This window comes from Martes martes (assembly GCF_963455335.1).
Source record: "Martes martes genome assembly, chromosome: 7".
Taxonomy (NCBI): Eukaryota; Metazoa; Chordata; class Mammalia; order Carnivora; family Mustelidae; genus Martes; species Martes martes.
The window spans coordinates 10,688,190-10,705,994 of record NC_137894.1 but is presented as its reverse complement, the minus strand read 5'-3'; the positions used below and the strand labels follow the sequence as shown (position 1 = coordinate 10,705,994).

Genomic DNA, 17,805 nt, shown 5'->3' with positions numbered 1-17,805 from the left:
ACATATTGAATAGGTCTGATATGGTCAAGAGACCTAAAAAAAAAAAAAAAAAAATCTGTGGAAGGGCAAATAAGAGACCCTACTCCAAACCATTTGGATCTCTCATCCCCAGACTGACCACAGTAGGATATTTAGAAATTAAGACAAGGGCTTCATTTTCAGTAGTAACTATTTGTGTCAAACAATGTGGCATTCTTTCTTCTTTCCAATGTTCCTTAAGCTCTCAGGCTCATAGCCTGTAGGTCAGAGCTATGGGGCAGTTGTCATCAGTGGAGAATGCGGACTCAAAAGTATGATCCAACCATAGCCAGTGGCAAGTGTGGGTTTGTTAGCGTGCAAAGCGTTTGCTCGCTTCTGTGCATCAGGCAGCCTCTGGCCAAGGATCATCACAGGAGAAAACACGCTTTCAGAATTTAGATTGTGCATTCAACAGTCAAGATGAACATCACTGAGTTGACTCCCTAAATATTTTTAAGAGGTCTTTGTGAAGTTCCTGAGTGTTGTATTTTCCATCTTAATCTCCTGGATAAGCCACCTACTACGATGAAATTGCGTGAGAGACCTGATTCTCTCTAGAGCTTCCACTGTTCAGCAAAAACGCAAGTTATGAATAAGCACATTGGTGGCTCAAGTGCTTCAAAATGTGTGGGCTCTTTTCCAGAAAGCAGCTCTTTCCCATCTGAGTTTTCCATCTCTATAGCCTCTAGACCTTGGGCCATTTCCTGGGCTCTTCTATGGACAGCTCCTCCCCAAAAGTGATTAGGGAAATGCAAAGCCAAAGTGAAACAAAACAGATCTATTTGCTAAGTAAGAAGGGCACCATCCAGCAAAGGAGAGAAGCAGATTAATAGCTGCCTTACAGCAAAAGCAAATGAACACAAAATCTAATTTACAAACCTATTAGATTTGCTATGTAAGCTGTTCACAGCTGATCTGATTGTACCTCTGCCTCCAGAATCCCTGCAAGACAAAGGAAATGCATTATTTATAAACCCAGCTCTTCTTCCCAAAGCCCTCTTCAATCACCAGGAGATCCCGCAGCCCGCCTGGAGAACTGTAGAGGGAGGATGAGATCTCACTCTGGCTTCTCCAGAGTAGGCAACATCCTGGCACAGCCACAGACCCAAGCATTTTACAGGGAAGTAGGCCTCCCAGATCTTTTCCTGGCTCCCACTTCAACACTGTTTCAATTCGTAGGAGTGTTTCCACTTGAGATCATTTGAGTCTTGAGACTAACTTCTTTGAGATGAATCTCCCCTAGTTAATCCCTCAGCATGACTCAGCATGACTCAGCATGACTCAGCATCTGCTCTAGCATGACTCAGCATCTGCTCTAGCATGACTCAGCATCTGCTCTAGCATGCCTTAGCATGACTTGGCCTTCACTCTAGCATGATTCAGCATCTGCCCCTGGTCTTCTCTTGCTCTCACTCACGTGTTAGGATGTTGTCCCTCACATTCTAAACCTGAGACACCAGAAGTTCAACAGAAGACTGAATGTGGTAATGATTTGCTTTTTTGGTGGCAGGAAAAATAGTAAGGGGTGTCACTCTGTTGGGGGCAAGGAGCAGGAGGTGGGTGATTAATAGGGTCCTTTGCTTCTTCCTCTAGAATATAGGTTTTTGGAGTAGAAACCTTCTAGCGCCCTTTCCAGCCCCACCACCTATTCAATGGTGGAAAATTCCATTCTGAGGGGGGCCTCTAGGGCCCTGAAGTGTCACCCTGCTTTGCTCTCACACAGGGCCAGGGAAGAGATGAATCCATCCACCCTCAGTACCTAGTCCACTCTGTGCCCTGTGTGTGTTTTTAAAAAGTTGTGAGGCTAATTATTTTTATTAAATTAAATATTTCTTTTCTCCCACTGATTTATAGGATGTGTGGTGGAGGAGCTCTTTCTTCACACTTTTCTCGTTTCTAAACTTCCATCCAGCTTTTCCGTCAGGGTGTTGGAGCACTCCAGAGAAACGATTAAATCACTGGCAAAGCTGTGTGTTTCAAGGGATCCTGTGATTTAATGAGAACTCTTTGGGGGAAGTGAATGCCTGTCTCTACACTGTTGAGTCTGGATTTTTCTGTCTGCTTTCTTTAGGGTTACCTTATCTGTAATTATAACGCTGTGTGTGGGTTTTGTGTATGCATGTGTGTGAAAACATACATGTCTTTTCCTGATGGACTGAAACACCTTTTCAGCATTATTTGGCAACAGGCAACGTTCTCCCACTCCACAGCCAGACAATCCGACAACAGGAAGTACGCTATGTCCTGCCCAGAGCCTCCTCCCTTAGGTCTTTCCTCAGGTCTCCAATTTTCGTCCCTCCTGATCTAGTTCTTGATTACATGGAGTGTCATTGGTTCTTCACATTTTAAATCAATGCCTAGTATTTCTTTTTTGTCCCTCCTTGTTTCTCCCTGGGAAGACAGAGCTCTGCTCTGGCATTTTTAACTCAGGGGTCTGGGAATATCGGGCCAGCTCTGGACCTGTAACTACATCTACTCAGATCAAACCCCAAGGGCTTTCCTGGGTGTACTGCAGTCCACATGTCACTGACCTTGCACATCCCCCCATCCTGACCCCTGTCCTCAAAATCAGTACTCTTTGCGGGGAGGGAAGACCTGTGGGGCCAGATACTCAGTCAAGTGCAGTAATTAAAAGTGTGGTAATAGCTTAAGGCTAATGAAAGGTTAATGGAACAAAAAAGATCATCCAGAAAGACTTCATATAAGAATTGATATATGACTTTAAAAAATCATGATCAATGAGAAATTCAGTAAATGGTTTGGAGTAGTTGGTTAACAACCTGGAGGTGAGGCGGAGGGGATTCAATTGAGTGTTACTTTGGTCAATACAGCAAAATGATCTCAAGTGATTTAACTAGTGTTTCCTAAATGCCAGCCATTCTCTTACCACCAGTTTGCTGTGTTTTATCACTCACACAAAACATTACCTCCTTAAGTTTTAAAACTGAGTCATCTTTGAAAACTCCTAATCTTAAGCAATGCCATCTGTGAAAATACACGTTTGATATAGTGATTAGATGGCATTTGAAAAGACACCAATGTCATTAATACAAAATATTTATCAATGGAATTCCTAAAGCCCTATTATCCCCAAGAATACTTCTAGAATCCTCTGAAAAAGACTAAATTGCAGAGGTACCCGTTTAAGGAAGGGATCCCATAAGAAACCGGTGAGAAAATGGAAGAGAATATTTATCAAATCTTTGATGAGGTGTGAAGAGTGTATGCAAAGGACTTTTTAAAACTCAGAGGGGTAAGAAGAAGTCGTAAGAGAAAATAGAAGACAGATCTGATTTTATAAAAACTTAAAACTCAACTTATACAAAAAAAACAATCCTCAACAAACCCTTTCATGAAATCGAAGCGGGCATCAGGAGAGAGAGCACTGTCTCTATGCAGCCCTCTGGTTTAATGTGACCAGGGACTTGGAGAGAACTACGTGCCCCACCACAGCCGTCCCAGGCCTTTCTCTTCTGCCTCCAGGCCAGGTCCCGACTGGCACCAAGACCTATGGAGTTCGGCAGCATCTTGGCCTCCATCACTTTACGCCAACAGCAGCCCTTCCCCCGCCCCCCCCCCCAATTTATGGCAACCAAAAATGTGTCACCAGACCTCACCAAATGTCCCCTGGGGCAGGGGGGCAAAATTGTCTCCATTCAGAATTTCTGCTCTAACTTTTTTTTTTTTTTTGGACCAATAGTAAGTTTTATGTCATATCACAAGAAGTTTGTGCAGAGTAGCTTCTGGTTTGGTTGATTTTTTTTTTTTTTAAGATTTTATTTATTTGACAGATGGAGATCACAGAGAAGCAGGCAGAGAGAGAGGAGGAAGCAGGATCCCTGCCGAGCAGCGAGCCTGAGATGGGGCTCGATCCCAGGACCCTGGGGTCATGACCTGAGCCGAAGGCAGAGGCTTTAACCCACTGAGACACTCAGGCGCCCCACCCGCTCTAACTCTTGTTCCTGCCCAGTGCTCCTGGGAAGAGGGATCTCCCACTGGCCAGCCGATCTGCTGTCATCTTCCTCAGCTGACCCCCGAGCCAACATCTGTGTTTCCCTTCCAAACCACCCCATTTTCATTTTTCCATCTTTTCCTTCTCCTCCCAGAGCATTCAGTTGTCTTACAGCATTTGTGACTTCCGTGCTGTATTTAATTATTTCAACTATTTCTGAACTCATAGATGGGGGGACTTTAAAGAAATCTCATGGGGGCACCTGGGTGGCTCCGGGGGTTAAAGCCTCTGCGTTCGGCTCAGGTCATGATCCCAGAGTTCTGGGATCGAGCCCTGCATCGGACTCTCTGCTCAGCGGGTAGCCCTCTTCCTCCTCTCTCTCTCTCTGCCCGTCTCTCCACCTACTTGAGATCTCTGTCTGTCAAATAAATAAATAAATAAAAATCTTTAAAAAAAAAAAAAAAGAAAAAAGGAAAAAGAAATCTCAAGTGCATGGTCTAAACTCCTCCTCTTAGAGTTGGAACCAGGGCCTGGAGATTTGGTCCCGGTTACAGGTTCCTTGGCTGCTCACCACCCTAGAACATCAGCCCCTGGAGGGCATGCATTAACCAGGTCTTTTATTTTCTGTATTCTGAAGCCTGTGGACTCTGGAGGGACTGACCCTCCCAGGGTTAGCCAAACAACTCAGCAAACAACTCATTTGGGAGTGCATCTTTCAAAGGCAAGCCAACCAATCTAGAGCCCACACCACACCCCTGTTATCTCCCTTACTGGGCTCTCACACTTTGGGCTACTATCCCTCTGCCCTAATCACCCCAGAGCCAGATACTAGACAGCTAGGGGCAGCCCCTATGTCCCAGAGCCTGCTGGATTTATTCAACCCAGCCAGCCTCAGCCTGCTTGCCCTGCCTCGCTCTTCCCTTCCTATGAGAATGACAATAAAGGCTCTTGTCCACAGTCTTCCCCATCTCTCTGCCTCCTGGGTGACCTGGGATCTGGAAGTATAATAAACTATCCTTTTAGTGGCAATCATCCCCTGACCTGTTGGCCTGACTGTACCTAAATAATGATAAAACCTGTATTAAAAGAGGGGGAGGACCCTGTCTTGTTCACCTTCACAGCCTCCCCCAACTGTGGCTTATTGAATCAAATCTAACTTCCAGGTTAAGTGGGACTTTTCTTCCAAAGTCTTCCCTTCCCAGTGAGCATGCCGTGTTCCTGCATACGGTTTACACCTGTACAAGACATGGTTTCCCCTCTCAGACATCCATAGAATGGGGCACACCGTCATTCCAAGAAACAGACTGCAGATGTTTGGCTCAACAAGAATCACATGAACTGACAAGGAATTTTTTTTTTTTTTCTGATTAGGATTTTGCCTTCAATGTTATTAAAATAAGTTTGCCTACCTTACAATGAAGGAATGCTGATACCTGCTTGGTTGAATGACATAAGAAGATGATCAGGTGAGAAAAATTTTGCTAAAGATAATTCACAGTGTGCTGAAGTCATAGAAACAAAGGCACTTGGATCATCCAAAGGAGAAGACATATGGAAAAGCACTTGGCACACAAAGAACTCTATAAAACAAGGTATAATACTAGTAATAACCACTGTGCATTTGACCCTGTTAAATATTCTCAGCCACAGTGATGATAGAAGTTGATTGCTTTACAGCCCTGCATTTTAGGACAGTGATCTCCTTTCCACCTCTGATCCAATACTCCCTTTGAGTAGAGTGTACTCGGTAAACTAAGACTGCATAAAAATGATGCGTTGAAAAATAAAAGGCATCATGTACAGTTAACTTTGTTTTTAGTGAAAAGCAATTAGCAAACCTGAAAGCTGCATTTCTGTGTTGTCTCTTCACCCAAGCCCAGTTGTTGATGGGTAAGGGAACATCCAGCGTGTTGGGGTCTTGTAGCTGTTTAGAATCTCGTGTGTTCTCTGTTTCTCACTGGAGAGTGAGGCTCAGTAAACAAACTGTCAGCTTTAATTAAGAGTCTAGATCCAACTTAAACAACTGACTAGTCTTGAGAATAAAAGATTAAACTAAAGCACAAATCATGAATTTGCAGATGGTTCTTCCTTCCTTCCTTCAGAGTTTTGGGAGGATACTGAATGGTATTTTTTTTTTCAAAAATTTTTAAAGGTTTTATTTATTTGACAGAGAGAGATACAGTGAGAGAGGAAACATAAGCATGGGGAGTGGGAGAGGGAGAAGCAGACTCCCCGCTGAGCAGGGAGCCCCACGCAGGGCTCGATCCCAGAACCTCATGACCTGAGCTGAAGGCAGACGCTTAATTGACTAAGCCACCCAAGGGCCCCTTTTCCTTCAATTTTTGTATAAAAACCCTTGGGGTTCCTACCTGTTGTCTAAGGGACACACTATAAATATATGGCCCCAGAAATGCATGGTGGGGAGGACTGTAAGAAAAGGGATAATTCATTTGGGGTCAGTCACATGGACAGAGCTAGGGCTTCTGGGCTCAGTGTTAGAGGATGGGTTTCTTTTTAATTGTGGCAAAATATACTTAACATAAAATTCCCATTTTAACCCTTTTAAAGTACAGTTCAGTGGCATAAGTATATTCCCAATGTTGTGTAGGCACATTACCACTACATAGCTCCAGAATTTTTTTTAATTGCCCAAAGAGAAGCTCTGTACCCATTAAACAATACCTCCCTAATCCCTTATCCTCCCACCCACTGGTAACCACTATTCTACTTCCTATCTTCATAAATTTGTCTATTCCATATTTTTAATATAGATATTTATATATTATATAAATTATATAAATTATTATAAATAAATTATATAAATTAAATAAATAATATGACATATAAAATTATATATAATTTTTATATATAAATTATCTATATTATGTATATATAAAAATGCAAGTGGACTCATACAATAGTTGACCTTTGTGTCTGGCTTCTTTCACTTAGTGTAATTTTTTAAAGATTCTTCCATGTAGTTGCGTGTATTGGAAACCTAGCTTTCGATGTGGCTGTTTGAAGGAGGTAGAACTTCACAGACAAGAGAGGGAAAGACCCCTCCTAAGTGTTTGTGTCTTGATCCTTGAGCCCCTGTGATTAGAACAGGAGCAGAGGTTCTACCAGCTGACCAGTGCTTGGATGGGTCAGAGGCTCCCTGGTCCAGCGCTTACTTGGTGAGGAGCTTCCTGAATTCTTTGCCAGATAGTTAAGCTTTGCTGTCCATCTCCTCCTTCATGGAGCTCATTGTACTTGGCCAAGTGCTCAGATGGGCAAGGGGCCCAGCCTTGTTGATCCAGTGCACAGCTTCACCACGAGGCTGGCAATAAAAGTATTTTCAGTTGCCCTAGCACAGTGGGAAACATGGCACCCCATCCTTTGGACCAGGCCAATTTGCATTCCTGAAGACACTCTGTCATTGGTGTCTGATTCACTCTGAGCAGAAGACAGTTACATGTGATGTTGTCCATAGGCTTAGTCATTTGTTTTGGGTTGGTCACCGTGAGACCACCCCCTAACACCTGTATACTACCTGTATTCGTGGGAACTTCTTCCCAGCATTCTAGCCATCCTGATCTAGGGCATCTTCAGTAGATACCACTGGGTAGTTCTTTTTTTTTTTAAGATTTTATTTATTTGACAGAGAGATATCACAAGTAGGCAGAGAGGCAAGCAGAGAGAGGGGAGGAAGCAGGCTCCCTCCTGAGCAGAGAGCCCGATGTGGGACTTGATCCCAGGACCCTGAGATCATGACCTGAGCCTAAGGCAGAGGCTTGACCCACTGAGCCACCCAGGCACCCCACCACTGGGTAATTCTTGATGAAGGACTTGGACCCAGTGACTAGCTACTCAGGAGTGATGCAATGGCTGGGTTCATCAAGAGACCTGAATTTCGAGGTCATACTTTCCAAACTCTAAGAACTAGAGGCTACTGCGTTCATGCCATTCATCACCTTGTAAGGGTAGCCAGCCTTTCTAGTCACATTCCATAGCAACTCCAACGTTCTGTATTCTGTGGGATATGAGTCAGCAAACTTTTCCTTTAAAGGGCCAGACAGGGACGCCTGGGTGGCTCAGTTGGTTAAGCGGCTGCCTTCGGCTCGGGTCATGATCCCAGCGTCCTGGGATCGAGTCCCACATCGGGCTCCTTGCTCGGCGGGGAGCCTGCTTCTCCCTCTGCCTCTGCCTACCACTCTGTCTGCCTGTGCTTGCTCTCTCTCTCTAACAAATAAATAAATTAAAAAAAAATTAAAAAAAAAAAATAAAGGGCCAGACAGCAAAATATTTTAGGTTTTGTGGACCAAGAGGAAAAATTGAAGGTTTTACACTGAGAAGAATGCAATTCTTTCTGGGGGGAGATTGGAGCTTGATTAATTAAGATCCAAAGTTAGTAGTCATCATGACAGAAAGGTGGTGTCATTCCTCTGTAAAGTCTTCCCTCCTGCGAACTCATCAAAATGTGTGTCTCGAGTCTCTCTTTTGGACTTCTACTTTGTCTACACTTGTGGGGTAGGAGAACCTTTCATATGGGGATGCAAGTTAAGAGCACAAGACTCTGTGATAACACTCCCGGGGTCTGATCGTTAGCTGTGTGATCTTTGACTATTATTTAACCTATCTAGAAGCTTCCGTTTGTTTCCTGGTCTACAAAATGAGTAACAGTATCCACTTCACAGGGTTTTAGTAAGGAGTGCATGAGCTAATGAATTCCGGGCTTTAGAACACTGCAGGACCGATTATAAAGCCCTTGATATTAGTGTTACACTTCCTTTGATTTTTTTCTCCCAACCTTTAAAAAATGTCAAAACATTCTTGGCTTAAGGGCCACATGATAATAGGTGGCTGGTTGGATATGACTGATGAGCCACACTTTGCTGACCTCTGCTCTCAGGAGTTAAGAGCAAAACGCCTCTCATCCCCCATGTGAGAGGCGTCTTTGCCATATTTCTTTTTGACGATGTCCTGATCCAGCATAGGCTTCCTGAAGGCACAGCTCCAAGAAGGAGGACCATGAACTCCTGCACTGCCTGCTCTTTACCAGCGTTGACAACGGACGTGGATCACACTGAAAGCTGGAACTGGCCGGTCCCTTCTGGATTGCCAGCCAGGACTCCTCGTGACTCTAAAGGTCACAGAAGCTTCAGTTTTATAAGCAGCAAGTGACGCTTCTGGCTTGGTAGTTCCATCAGATTTAGACTTATCCCCAGGGTCACCCATGCTTGTCACCAGTTTGCCTCTCTCTTCTGGTTCCAAGAACTCAGCTTCTTGCTCATCAGGTCAAGCCTGAAGCTCTCCTGATGTGCTCAACAGTCTCTGGGACACCCTTTCCTGGACAGCGAGTCTTATTGAACAGAAGCCCTTGAACCTCACAGATACTGAAACACACCAGGCACAGGGCTCTGAAGAGACCTGGGTAGGGTTTAACCCTGACAGTGGTGTTTCCATGACGATCGAGATCTCTGCTGTTGGTGTCAGGGACCAGGGTGAAGTCAGCGAGCTTACAGGTGTCTCTCTTACGCCCCGAGCTCTCCTTGTCAACCGCCTAGCTCCTTTCTCGGCTGTCCTCCCTTCTTTCAGTTTAAATATTAGTGTATCATTAAGTTATTAAATATTACCCGTTTGCTTTGATTTCAGCAAAATTTGCTTGCTAATCAGCTTCCATCGGTGTACAAAAAGGAACCAGCTCACTCCTGGCTCTTCTCTTTGCTCAAGTTCAGAAAACATCCATGCGAACTTAGGGCTTTGATTATGTTCCAGGCAATTTCTCTAGTCTTCATATAAAAGCACAGATAGGGATCTGCACATCCAAATTCAAGTAAGTAAGTCACTTGGATGCCAAATATTTTGTACCCAGTTTATTGCTGATCCTTTCTCATTATGGAACTGTTACCTTTGATGGGGTGGGGGAGAAGGGGACCATATGATTTCTCACTCAAACCAGAGTCTTTTTGGTGTAAACTGAGGCACCGTTTACCAATTCATGTGGGACTCTCCATCCTTAAACCCATACCCATTTTATAAAGGAGACGGACTTTATAATAGAAAGACTTCTGAGAGAATGCTGCATTCCTAAACCCTGAAAACACTCAAAAACCCAGAAACCAAGGCAGTTAAAACTCAGAGGTGAGACACATTTATTCTGTGGCTTGAGCTGGAGACAGTAAAGCTATCGGCCGAGAAGACTTCTGTAAATCATTCGAGGCTGTAGAGACTTTTCTGAGAGCCCCCTGACCCCATCCTGAAGTCCCTGCTTTACAGCAAGCCTGAGTGCTTGTGCTACTTCTGGGTCCACCAAGGTGCTCCCCACCACTGCAGTGTCACCTAGCACATGACTTCGCCAGACCGCAGCCAAGCGTAGGACAGGGTCCTGCTCCTGTCCGTGTTGCAGGGGTGGGGGTGTGTCTCTCTTGCACATCAAACATGCCCAGGAGAGGGCTGCTGAATGAATAGATGAATCAGGAAGGCTGAAGGTGTCCCTCCACCTGTAGAGAAGAGGACTCAGCCTCCCAGAAGCGTGGCTTGGGGAGGAAGAAGGGAAATCCTAGCCTCACTGCCACCACTACTGCCCACCTACCCATGTCCCCCAGGGGGTGCTGCAGCCTCAGCGCTCTTGCACGGGCTCTTCCCCTTCCCTGGAACACTCTGCCTGCAGATCTCTCCATGACTCACCCCCTGCCCTTTCAAACCTGGGCTCCGATGTCACTTTCTCAGAGAGGCCTTCTCTGACCACCCCATTTAAAATAGCATCTGCTCTGTTACTCTCCCCACCGTGGCCCTCCCTGCTCCCATCTCCCTTTGTCTTTTTATCACCATATTCCTGTATTAAACACACTGTCTGACTCTGCCCCCGGAATGTAAGCTTCGTGACGGAAGCGCCGTGTCTGTCTTGTTGCGGCTGCACCCCCAGTGTTGGGCACAGTGCCTGGACATCATAAGGGCTCAGTGAATATTTGTAAACAGAAGAAGTCTGCCTCCTCCCTTCCTTTGTTACAAGAGAAGAGCTAGCTGTTCTCTTATCCAGACCTGCCTGTGCTCTGAATCGCTTCCCTCCCTGCCTTTGAGACTCTTCTTCTATCAACTACTTCTCCTCCCTTGCATATCTTCAGCAACATCCTTCCAGCTCTGTCATACTTCTGGTATTTTTCTCGCACCTCACAATAGCCCTGTGAGGCAGAACTGCTTACCCGTTCCACGTGACAAGATACTCAGGCACAGAGAAGGTGAAATACTTCCTAGGGCAGCACAGGGACCAAGTAGGGACACCAGAGCTTGGACCCAGGAGGTGGGCTCAGGATCCCAGCTCCTGATTCCTCGGCCATACAACTGGCTCATACCCACTAGCATTTATATGTATGTTTGTTTTTCTCATCTTTTTTTTTTTTTTAAGATTTTATTTATTTATTTGACAGACAGAGATCACAAGTAGGAAGAGAGGCAGGCGGAGAGAGAGGAGGCAGCAGGCTCCCCGCTGAGCAGAGAGCCCAATGCGGGGCTCGATCCCCGGACCCTGAGATCATGACCTGAGCCGAAGGCAGAGGCTTAACCCGCGGAGCCACCCAGGTGCCCCTGCTTTTCTCATCTTAAATAAACAACCCAACCTTAATTCGATAAGGTTTCTGTACTTTCTCTATGTCTTGCCAGCACTTAGCAAACTTCCTAAGGAATCGTCTACACTAGTCTTCTGCGTTCCTCGTTCTACCCTCTCTTGGCGCCTCTCCAATCTGGTCTATGTCCCCCATCAAAAGAGCTCTCGCAATGGATGCTACTCATTCCCCACCTTATTTGAACCCCATCCTTGTGTGATGACAGTGGCTGCTTCTTCCTTCTGTCCTTCCTGGATAGGTAAAGTCAGGGCTTCCTCGGTCTGGCCATGGGACAGATTTCCCTCTAGAGGAAATATGCTACTGGGAAGGGACATAATGAACAATCCCTACCCAAGAGATGGGTTAGAGTCCTCAGGGCATCGTTAAGATTCCTTCTGGCTCAGAAAACCCATTATTATATTAAATCATCTCCACTCAACACTTTAAGGTTCCACTTACAATGGATAAAATCCCTCCTGGAGTCTCACCGCTTCCCAGACAGAGGGTGCCCCCAATTAAAAGTCTTGATTTTTCTCTATTTTCATACCCAGCAAGGTTTTGTTCAGCATGACTTTCTACAGTTTTTCGTACAGACTATTCATTTTATGAAATTTTCAAATACAAAATATACTGGAATATGGTTTTTGTTTTGTTTTTTCAAACGAATCAGCCTCTCTTTTCTCAGCAAGATTTACTCCCTAAATGTGACGCCTTCACCAACCCAGGCGAAAATCCCTGTCCCAGATGGACATGTTACTAGAACATATTTCTAGGAAGGGGATGCAGATTCCAAGAGATCAGTGAAAAATGTTAATGACCTCATTTGCTTGACCCCACGATGTGCGGGGCTCTGTAACAGGGACCTGTTGATTTTCACATTTTAGTTTTAAAAATAAAACACACAGGCCCCCAAAGGTTAAGCGATTTGCCCAGTGAAAACACTGGCAGAGCAGGAACTCGGGTCTCCTGTGCCTGGAGAATGGTGCCACCCCGCCCTTCACCTGCTGCGGGTAAGGATACAATATACTGTCAGGGAGATGCCAGGGAGTTAAAAGGAAGCAAAGGTGAATTCCACAAGTAGTTGTGGGATAGTTGGTGAGCGGACTGGAGAAATAGTCAAGTTAGAATCTTCACCTGCACTACACCAGTAGGGAGGAAACGTGATCCAGGAGTGGTTTTATATGAAAATTCATTCATTCTTACTGTCTCCATCCTTTTGGGGTGCTAGAGCATAATACCAGGGAGTGGGGTGGCTTATCAACAATACAAGAAATGTATTATTGCTCACAGTCCTAGAGGCTGGAAGTTTGAGATCAGGGAGCAGCATGGTCGGGGGAGCCCCCCCGGCCCTCCACATCCCACCCCATCTGGGTCTGATTTCTTGTTCTAACCTCATGTGGTGGAGGAAGTGAGGGAGCTCTGGGGGGTCTCCTGGACAGGGCACTCACCCTATCATGATGGCCCTGCCCGCAGGACTGAATCACCTCCCAGAAGGCTCCACTCCCTAACAGCATCACATTGAGGGTTAGGGTTCTGACATATGAATCTGGGGGTGGAGGTGGGGAACACAAGCATTCAGACCCTAGCACCTCCACTGGCCAGTTACTCAGTGTCCGTTTATCGGCAATCCCTGCACCTCCTGCTGCAGACACAGTGTTAACCTCGGCTGTCATTCCCCCCCCACCCCTTGCATTGCATTAGAAATAGACTCCTGCAAAACCCCTGAAGTGGGATCTTGGCAGCTCTGAAAGCCTCTCCTTTCATTCATGTGGCCTGCCATGGATAAATCTGTGCTCTTTAAAGAGAAGCAGAATGCCCAGCCACAGTGCCGCGCTTTGCTCTTGAACCTGCCTTGCCTCGGCAGCACTTGAAAGGGCTCTACCTTAAGCCGGCCTTTCTTCCCTCTCTTTTGTTCCCTTCTTGATGGAGCTGCATTCAGAAACAGCATCCCCATTAATACCAGCAGCAGCCTTTCCCCGAGGAAATCCCCGTCCCCCCCCGCCGCCCTGAGGGCACCAACGTTGGGGAGGACTTTGAAGTCCTGTCTCTTCTGGGTGTCAGATGTGTCCCCACCCTGCCTTTCCAGCAGTCACCATGCAGGGAGTGTGGGTGTCATGCAGAAGGAGGACGGCCAGGATCATCAGTTAGGGGATTGGGGTTCTGGGTCCTAATGGTTCTGGCTTTGCAGCTCTAGAGTCTCTAGGACTTGATGTCCTTCTCGCAGGGACCTGTTGTGGGACTGCAGTGAGAAGCACTCGACGGACAGGGACCTCAGTTTTTGTATTACGGTGATGGCTGCCGCCCTCTGGATCAGAGAGAACCATTGCTGGGCAAGGACTCTGCCAAACCCCAGGGGGAACAGCTGTCCTCAGGGAAGCTGCCTTTCAGCCGTGCAGCCCTCAAGGGAGAAATGAGGACCGGGAGGTAGAAGAAAATGCGTGTGTTCCCCATGGCAGAGCTGTGGTACCTGCTGCCGTTGCTGTCACCGATGGTGTGCCAGAGACTGAATCAGTGCGTTTCCTTTTCTTCAACAAAGAAACTCTCAGCTAAACAGCAGGAAGCACCTCTAGAGGTCACACTGTTGAGAACTAGGCTCAACTGGCTAGCAGGCTGTGCTGGGCTGAGCTCCCAGGGGGACTCCTTGCAGAAACTCCCAGAGTACCAGTTGGTCCTTGAGTGAGTCCGACCACACGTTGGTTCTTTCTGCTCTGTCCCTGGACTGAGCAAGACCCGAAATATGCCTCGAGCCACAGACACTGTCCTCCTCCATCGAGTGGCCTCACTTCTCCAAGTGTTCCCTGAACCTTTCCCACTACTTTCTCCCAGCTCCTCCCCACCTGCCTGCCCTCTCCTCCATGCTGGGGTAGCTCAGAGCCCTGCTGAGCATGGATCACTTGTCCAAACCCCAGCTTCACTGCTCGTCTAGATGCCATGACTGACTGATTCCCGGCAGGCACGCCTCACTGCCGCTTCCAGAATCATGCACACCCTGGGTACCTCCCTGCACAACTCAGACCCGACCAGGATGGCCGCCTACCCAGGTCATTCAGAATGCAGGTGGCACCTCTATTCCCCACGCACCCTCACCATGCTCCGCCTTCCAAGACCCCCCAGGGGAACAGCTGTCCTGTGGGGATTGTACACTTGAGGGGAGCAGGTGCCAACCTTCATGGCCTCACCCTGGATCATGGCTTGGTCTCCATATTCTCTCCCTCTCTGTCTTGGAGAGTCACTCTCTGCCGGTCCCTCCCACACTGGACCCAGCTTTCTGAGATGCAAATTGCAATCCGGCAGTCCCTCCTTGAAGCTCTTCAAGGTTCCCTTACAGACCCTCACAGCTTTCCAAATAAAGAGCACAAATTAAAGAGCAGAGCATAGGAGACACTTTCTGGGGTAGCCTTCTCTGTCTTCGTATTCCATTTTCGCACGTGCCACTTGCTAACTCCACCAAGGGAAGTTTCTGGAATGTGTGGGTTGTGTGGGTTGGATCCAACCAAGGTCGTATCTTTGAACATCATGCTCTCCCTCGGGAATCCTTTATTCTATCTGCATTTACTAAATTCCGAGTTTATGAACTGCCGGCCCCAGGTTGTATCTGGCCTCAATACGTGTCTGGGTGGGGGTGACTTGCATATTCTAAATGTTTTAAAAACCGGAGGCCAATATTTTAAAGCTCAAGGGAATAGTTATTATAAAGCATGCTAATTTCTGGATCCTTATGAACAATCAGAAGATCTGGCCACACTGAGTCAGAGTGGTTGGTTGAGTTGAGTTGAGAAGGGGCTGTGCCTCAGGTTGGTGGGAGCAGGGGTGGGGGGCAGGCGGGAATACGCTACATTTCACCACAGTCCTCACCACTCCCTCTTGTCTTACGCTGAGATGCCTCACTTATGTATGTGTCCTACCTGGACTCTGTAGTTTGAGATCCCTGGATTGCCTCTTTGCCACTCACGTAGCAGAGCATCGCATGTCATCTTCTCCATTAACGCCCCTGACTCAGAAGCCCCTCTTAAGCCAGTATAGCAAGCCTGCTGGACCTGAGGGTGTGCGGGGAGTGGCGGGGGGCACTAGCTTCTTGCTCCTTCTCAATGACAACTGACAAGATGCTTATTGATAAATTCAACCATAAGCAGAATAAGAACACCCAGAGGCTGAGTCCTTTGCCCCCTGTAGAAGCAAAGCTGCTGGAAAGGAAATCTGGGAAGTTCCTTCTTCCTACCGTACAGGGCAAGGCTACTGCCTGCCCAGGTCTCGCTGATTGAACTTCCAACTAACAGAACAGTAAGAGGAAACCAGCCCGAGCTCTGGAAGGATACTCAGCGCCCATGGCTTCAGGTGTCAGCCGTGGCCTCCAGTCCCACCCCTACCCTGTGTTCTGGAGGAGTCTGGGGGCTCTGGGGAGGAATTGTGGAGGGGTTCTGCCCATTGAGTTTCCCTGTGAGCCAATTCCTGATTGCCTTGGAGAAAAGCCCAGAGCTGGTGCTCAGGATGGAAAACGCAACCTCCTGCCATGTTGAGTTAGCGCATAGAAAATGACTTCACTCAACCAACATCGCTGTAGCTTGTAGCGGGTCGGGGTGGGGTCGGGATGGGCATAGAGAAGATGGTGGCACCCAAGCCTGTGTCAGGTTGATGCTAGAAACAGGTGTCTGGGTGGGGACTTAAGGACTTTGCTTAGATGATAGAGCCCAGAGAAGTGACCATCCTGAGTTGCTACTGCCTGGGTACCTAGCATCCGGCACTCACAGGCCACGCCCTCACTGTGGATTTTCTCCTTTTGTCTCTATCATAACCCTACGAGGTGAGCATTTTTAGTAATCCCATTCAGTTAGAGACGTCAAGCATTGAATCCAAGGATTTAGAGCAAGGAGGAGCTGGAGGCAGGATTTGAACCTGGCTTCGTCTAACAGATTGTCTCTAAGCTGGGAACATGGGGCAAGGGGTTGGGGGGCAGGGGTGGTCAAAGCCTGAGTGGAGTCAAAACTGGGGCTTTGTGTAATTGGCGCAAACCCAGAAGAGAAGCCAGAGAGCAGGGCCAGACAGCAATTGTACCTGGGACCTACACCTGACTCCAGACAGACGCCCAAGCTGTCCCCTGGCAGAGCCAAGAGAAGGAAGCAGGGAACCAAGTGCTCCAAGGGGTGTGTGCACAGGGACCTAGGGTTGTCTATCCCACTGGATTTCTACCTTCTCATTCTAGGAGGGTTTGGCCCTAATGTTTCAAATGATTCTAGCGGCTTTTCAGGGAGCCTTATTTCTGCTGCAAACACACAAAAGTGAGAGGCGCAAAGAAGGACTGGACAAGTACCCCTCCCCTGCTTTCCCTCGTGCTCTGAGCATCAGTCCGGACTCCCCGGGTGTGTGCGGTGCGTTCTGCTCATCTGCCTCCAGGGTCTGGGCTGGTGGCTCTGCATGGTGCTCTGGGGACAATGGCTCAAGGTAGCATTTCAGGCTTTGGACTGGGGCTGGCTTTGAGCCTTATCCCTTCTCCACTTCTCCTGCCACTGAATTCACCTAGAAAAGGCCAGGGAAGAAGTTAGGGGGAAGTGAGGGTTAGGCTGTCCCCTCCTTGGACTTTAGAACAATCCAGAGGCAAAGAGAATTCTTCACCAGTTTACTTCACCATGTGACCACAGTGGACTGGATTAGTGGATGGGAAATTTAACCCTTCTTAGGCTCTTGTAAACCACCCTATCATGTAAAGGGCTTTGCATGGGCACGTTCAGAATGGGGAGCAGTGGGGAAAGGACGCCCAGAACCTCCCCACCCCCTGGAAGAGGGAAGGCAGAAAAGGATCTATCTAGCCTCTCTGCATTTTTATTTTTATTTTTTTTTTTGACAAAAATGCCTCTTTGATTCAATACCGTCAAGAAAAGAGCGACAGAAGAACACAGGCTTTGGTGTGATCCCTAGCTCCGCCTTCGCGAGCAAAGTATTTAAAGCTGAGCCTCCTCACTCCTTAAAGTGAGTAAACTTTGCAGAGTAAATGAGGTAATGAATATATACAAACAGCTTGGCAGATGCTATTTCAATTTTACTTCTATTATTGTTCTCATTAAAACTCTACTGAGAAGAGAGACAGGTCATGGCTGGATTCCTTTGCCTTCCCATTGTTTTCTTCCAATTAGCATGCACTTATTAGGCACCTACTATATGAAAGGCCCCAAGCTGAGCCCTGGGGGCACAATGGGGATAGACAGTAACCCGTTCCCCAGGTCTGAAGGTGCTTAAAATCTAAATTTGGAGGTACAT

General features: G+C 47.1%; 1 protein-coding gene across 2 annotated transcripts in view; it reads right to left on the bottom strand.

Annotated features, from left to right (window-relative positions):
• Window positions 1-17,805, bottom strand: part of ST8SIA2 (ST8 alpha-N-acetyl-neuraminide alpha-2,8-sialyltransferase 2) — a gene marked incomplete at both ends in the record, with an annotated part of 62,688 nt that overhangs the window by 28,046 nt on the left and 16,837 nt on the right. Inside the window, one exon of one of the 2 annotated variants that reach the window (XM_080808979.1) lies at window positions 898-960. The exons of the other annotated variant lie outside the window; for it this stretch is intronic. Within the exon in view, the coding sequence (XP_080665105.1) occupies window positions 898-960 (63 nt within the window). The remainder of the gene's footprint in view (window positions 1-897; window positions 961-17,805) is intronic. 2 annotated transcript variants of the gene reach the window in all.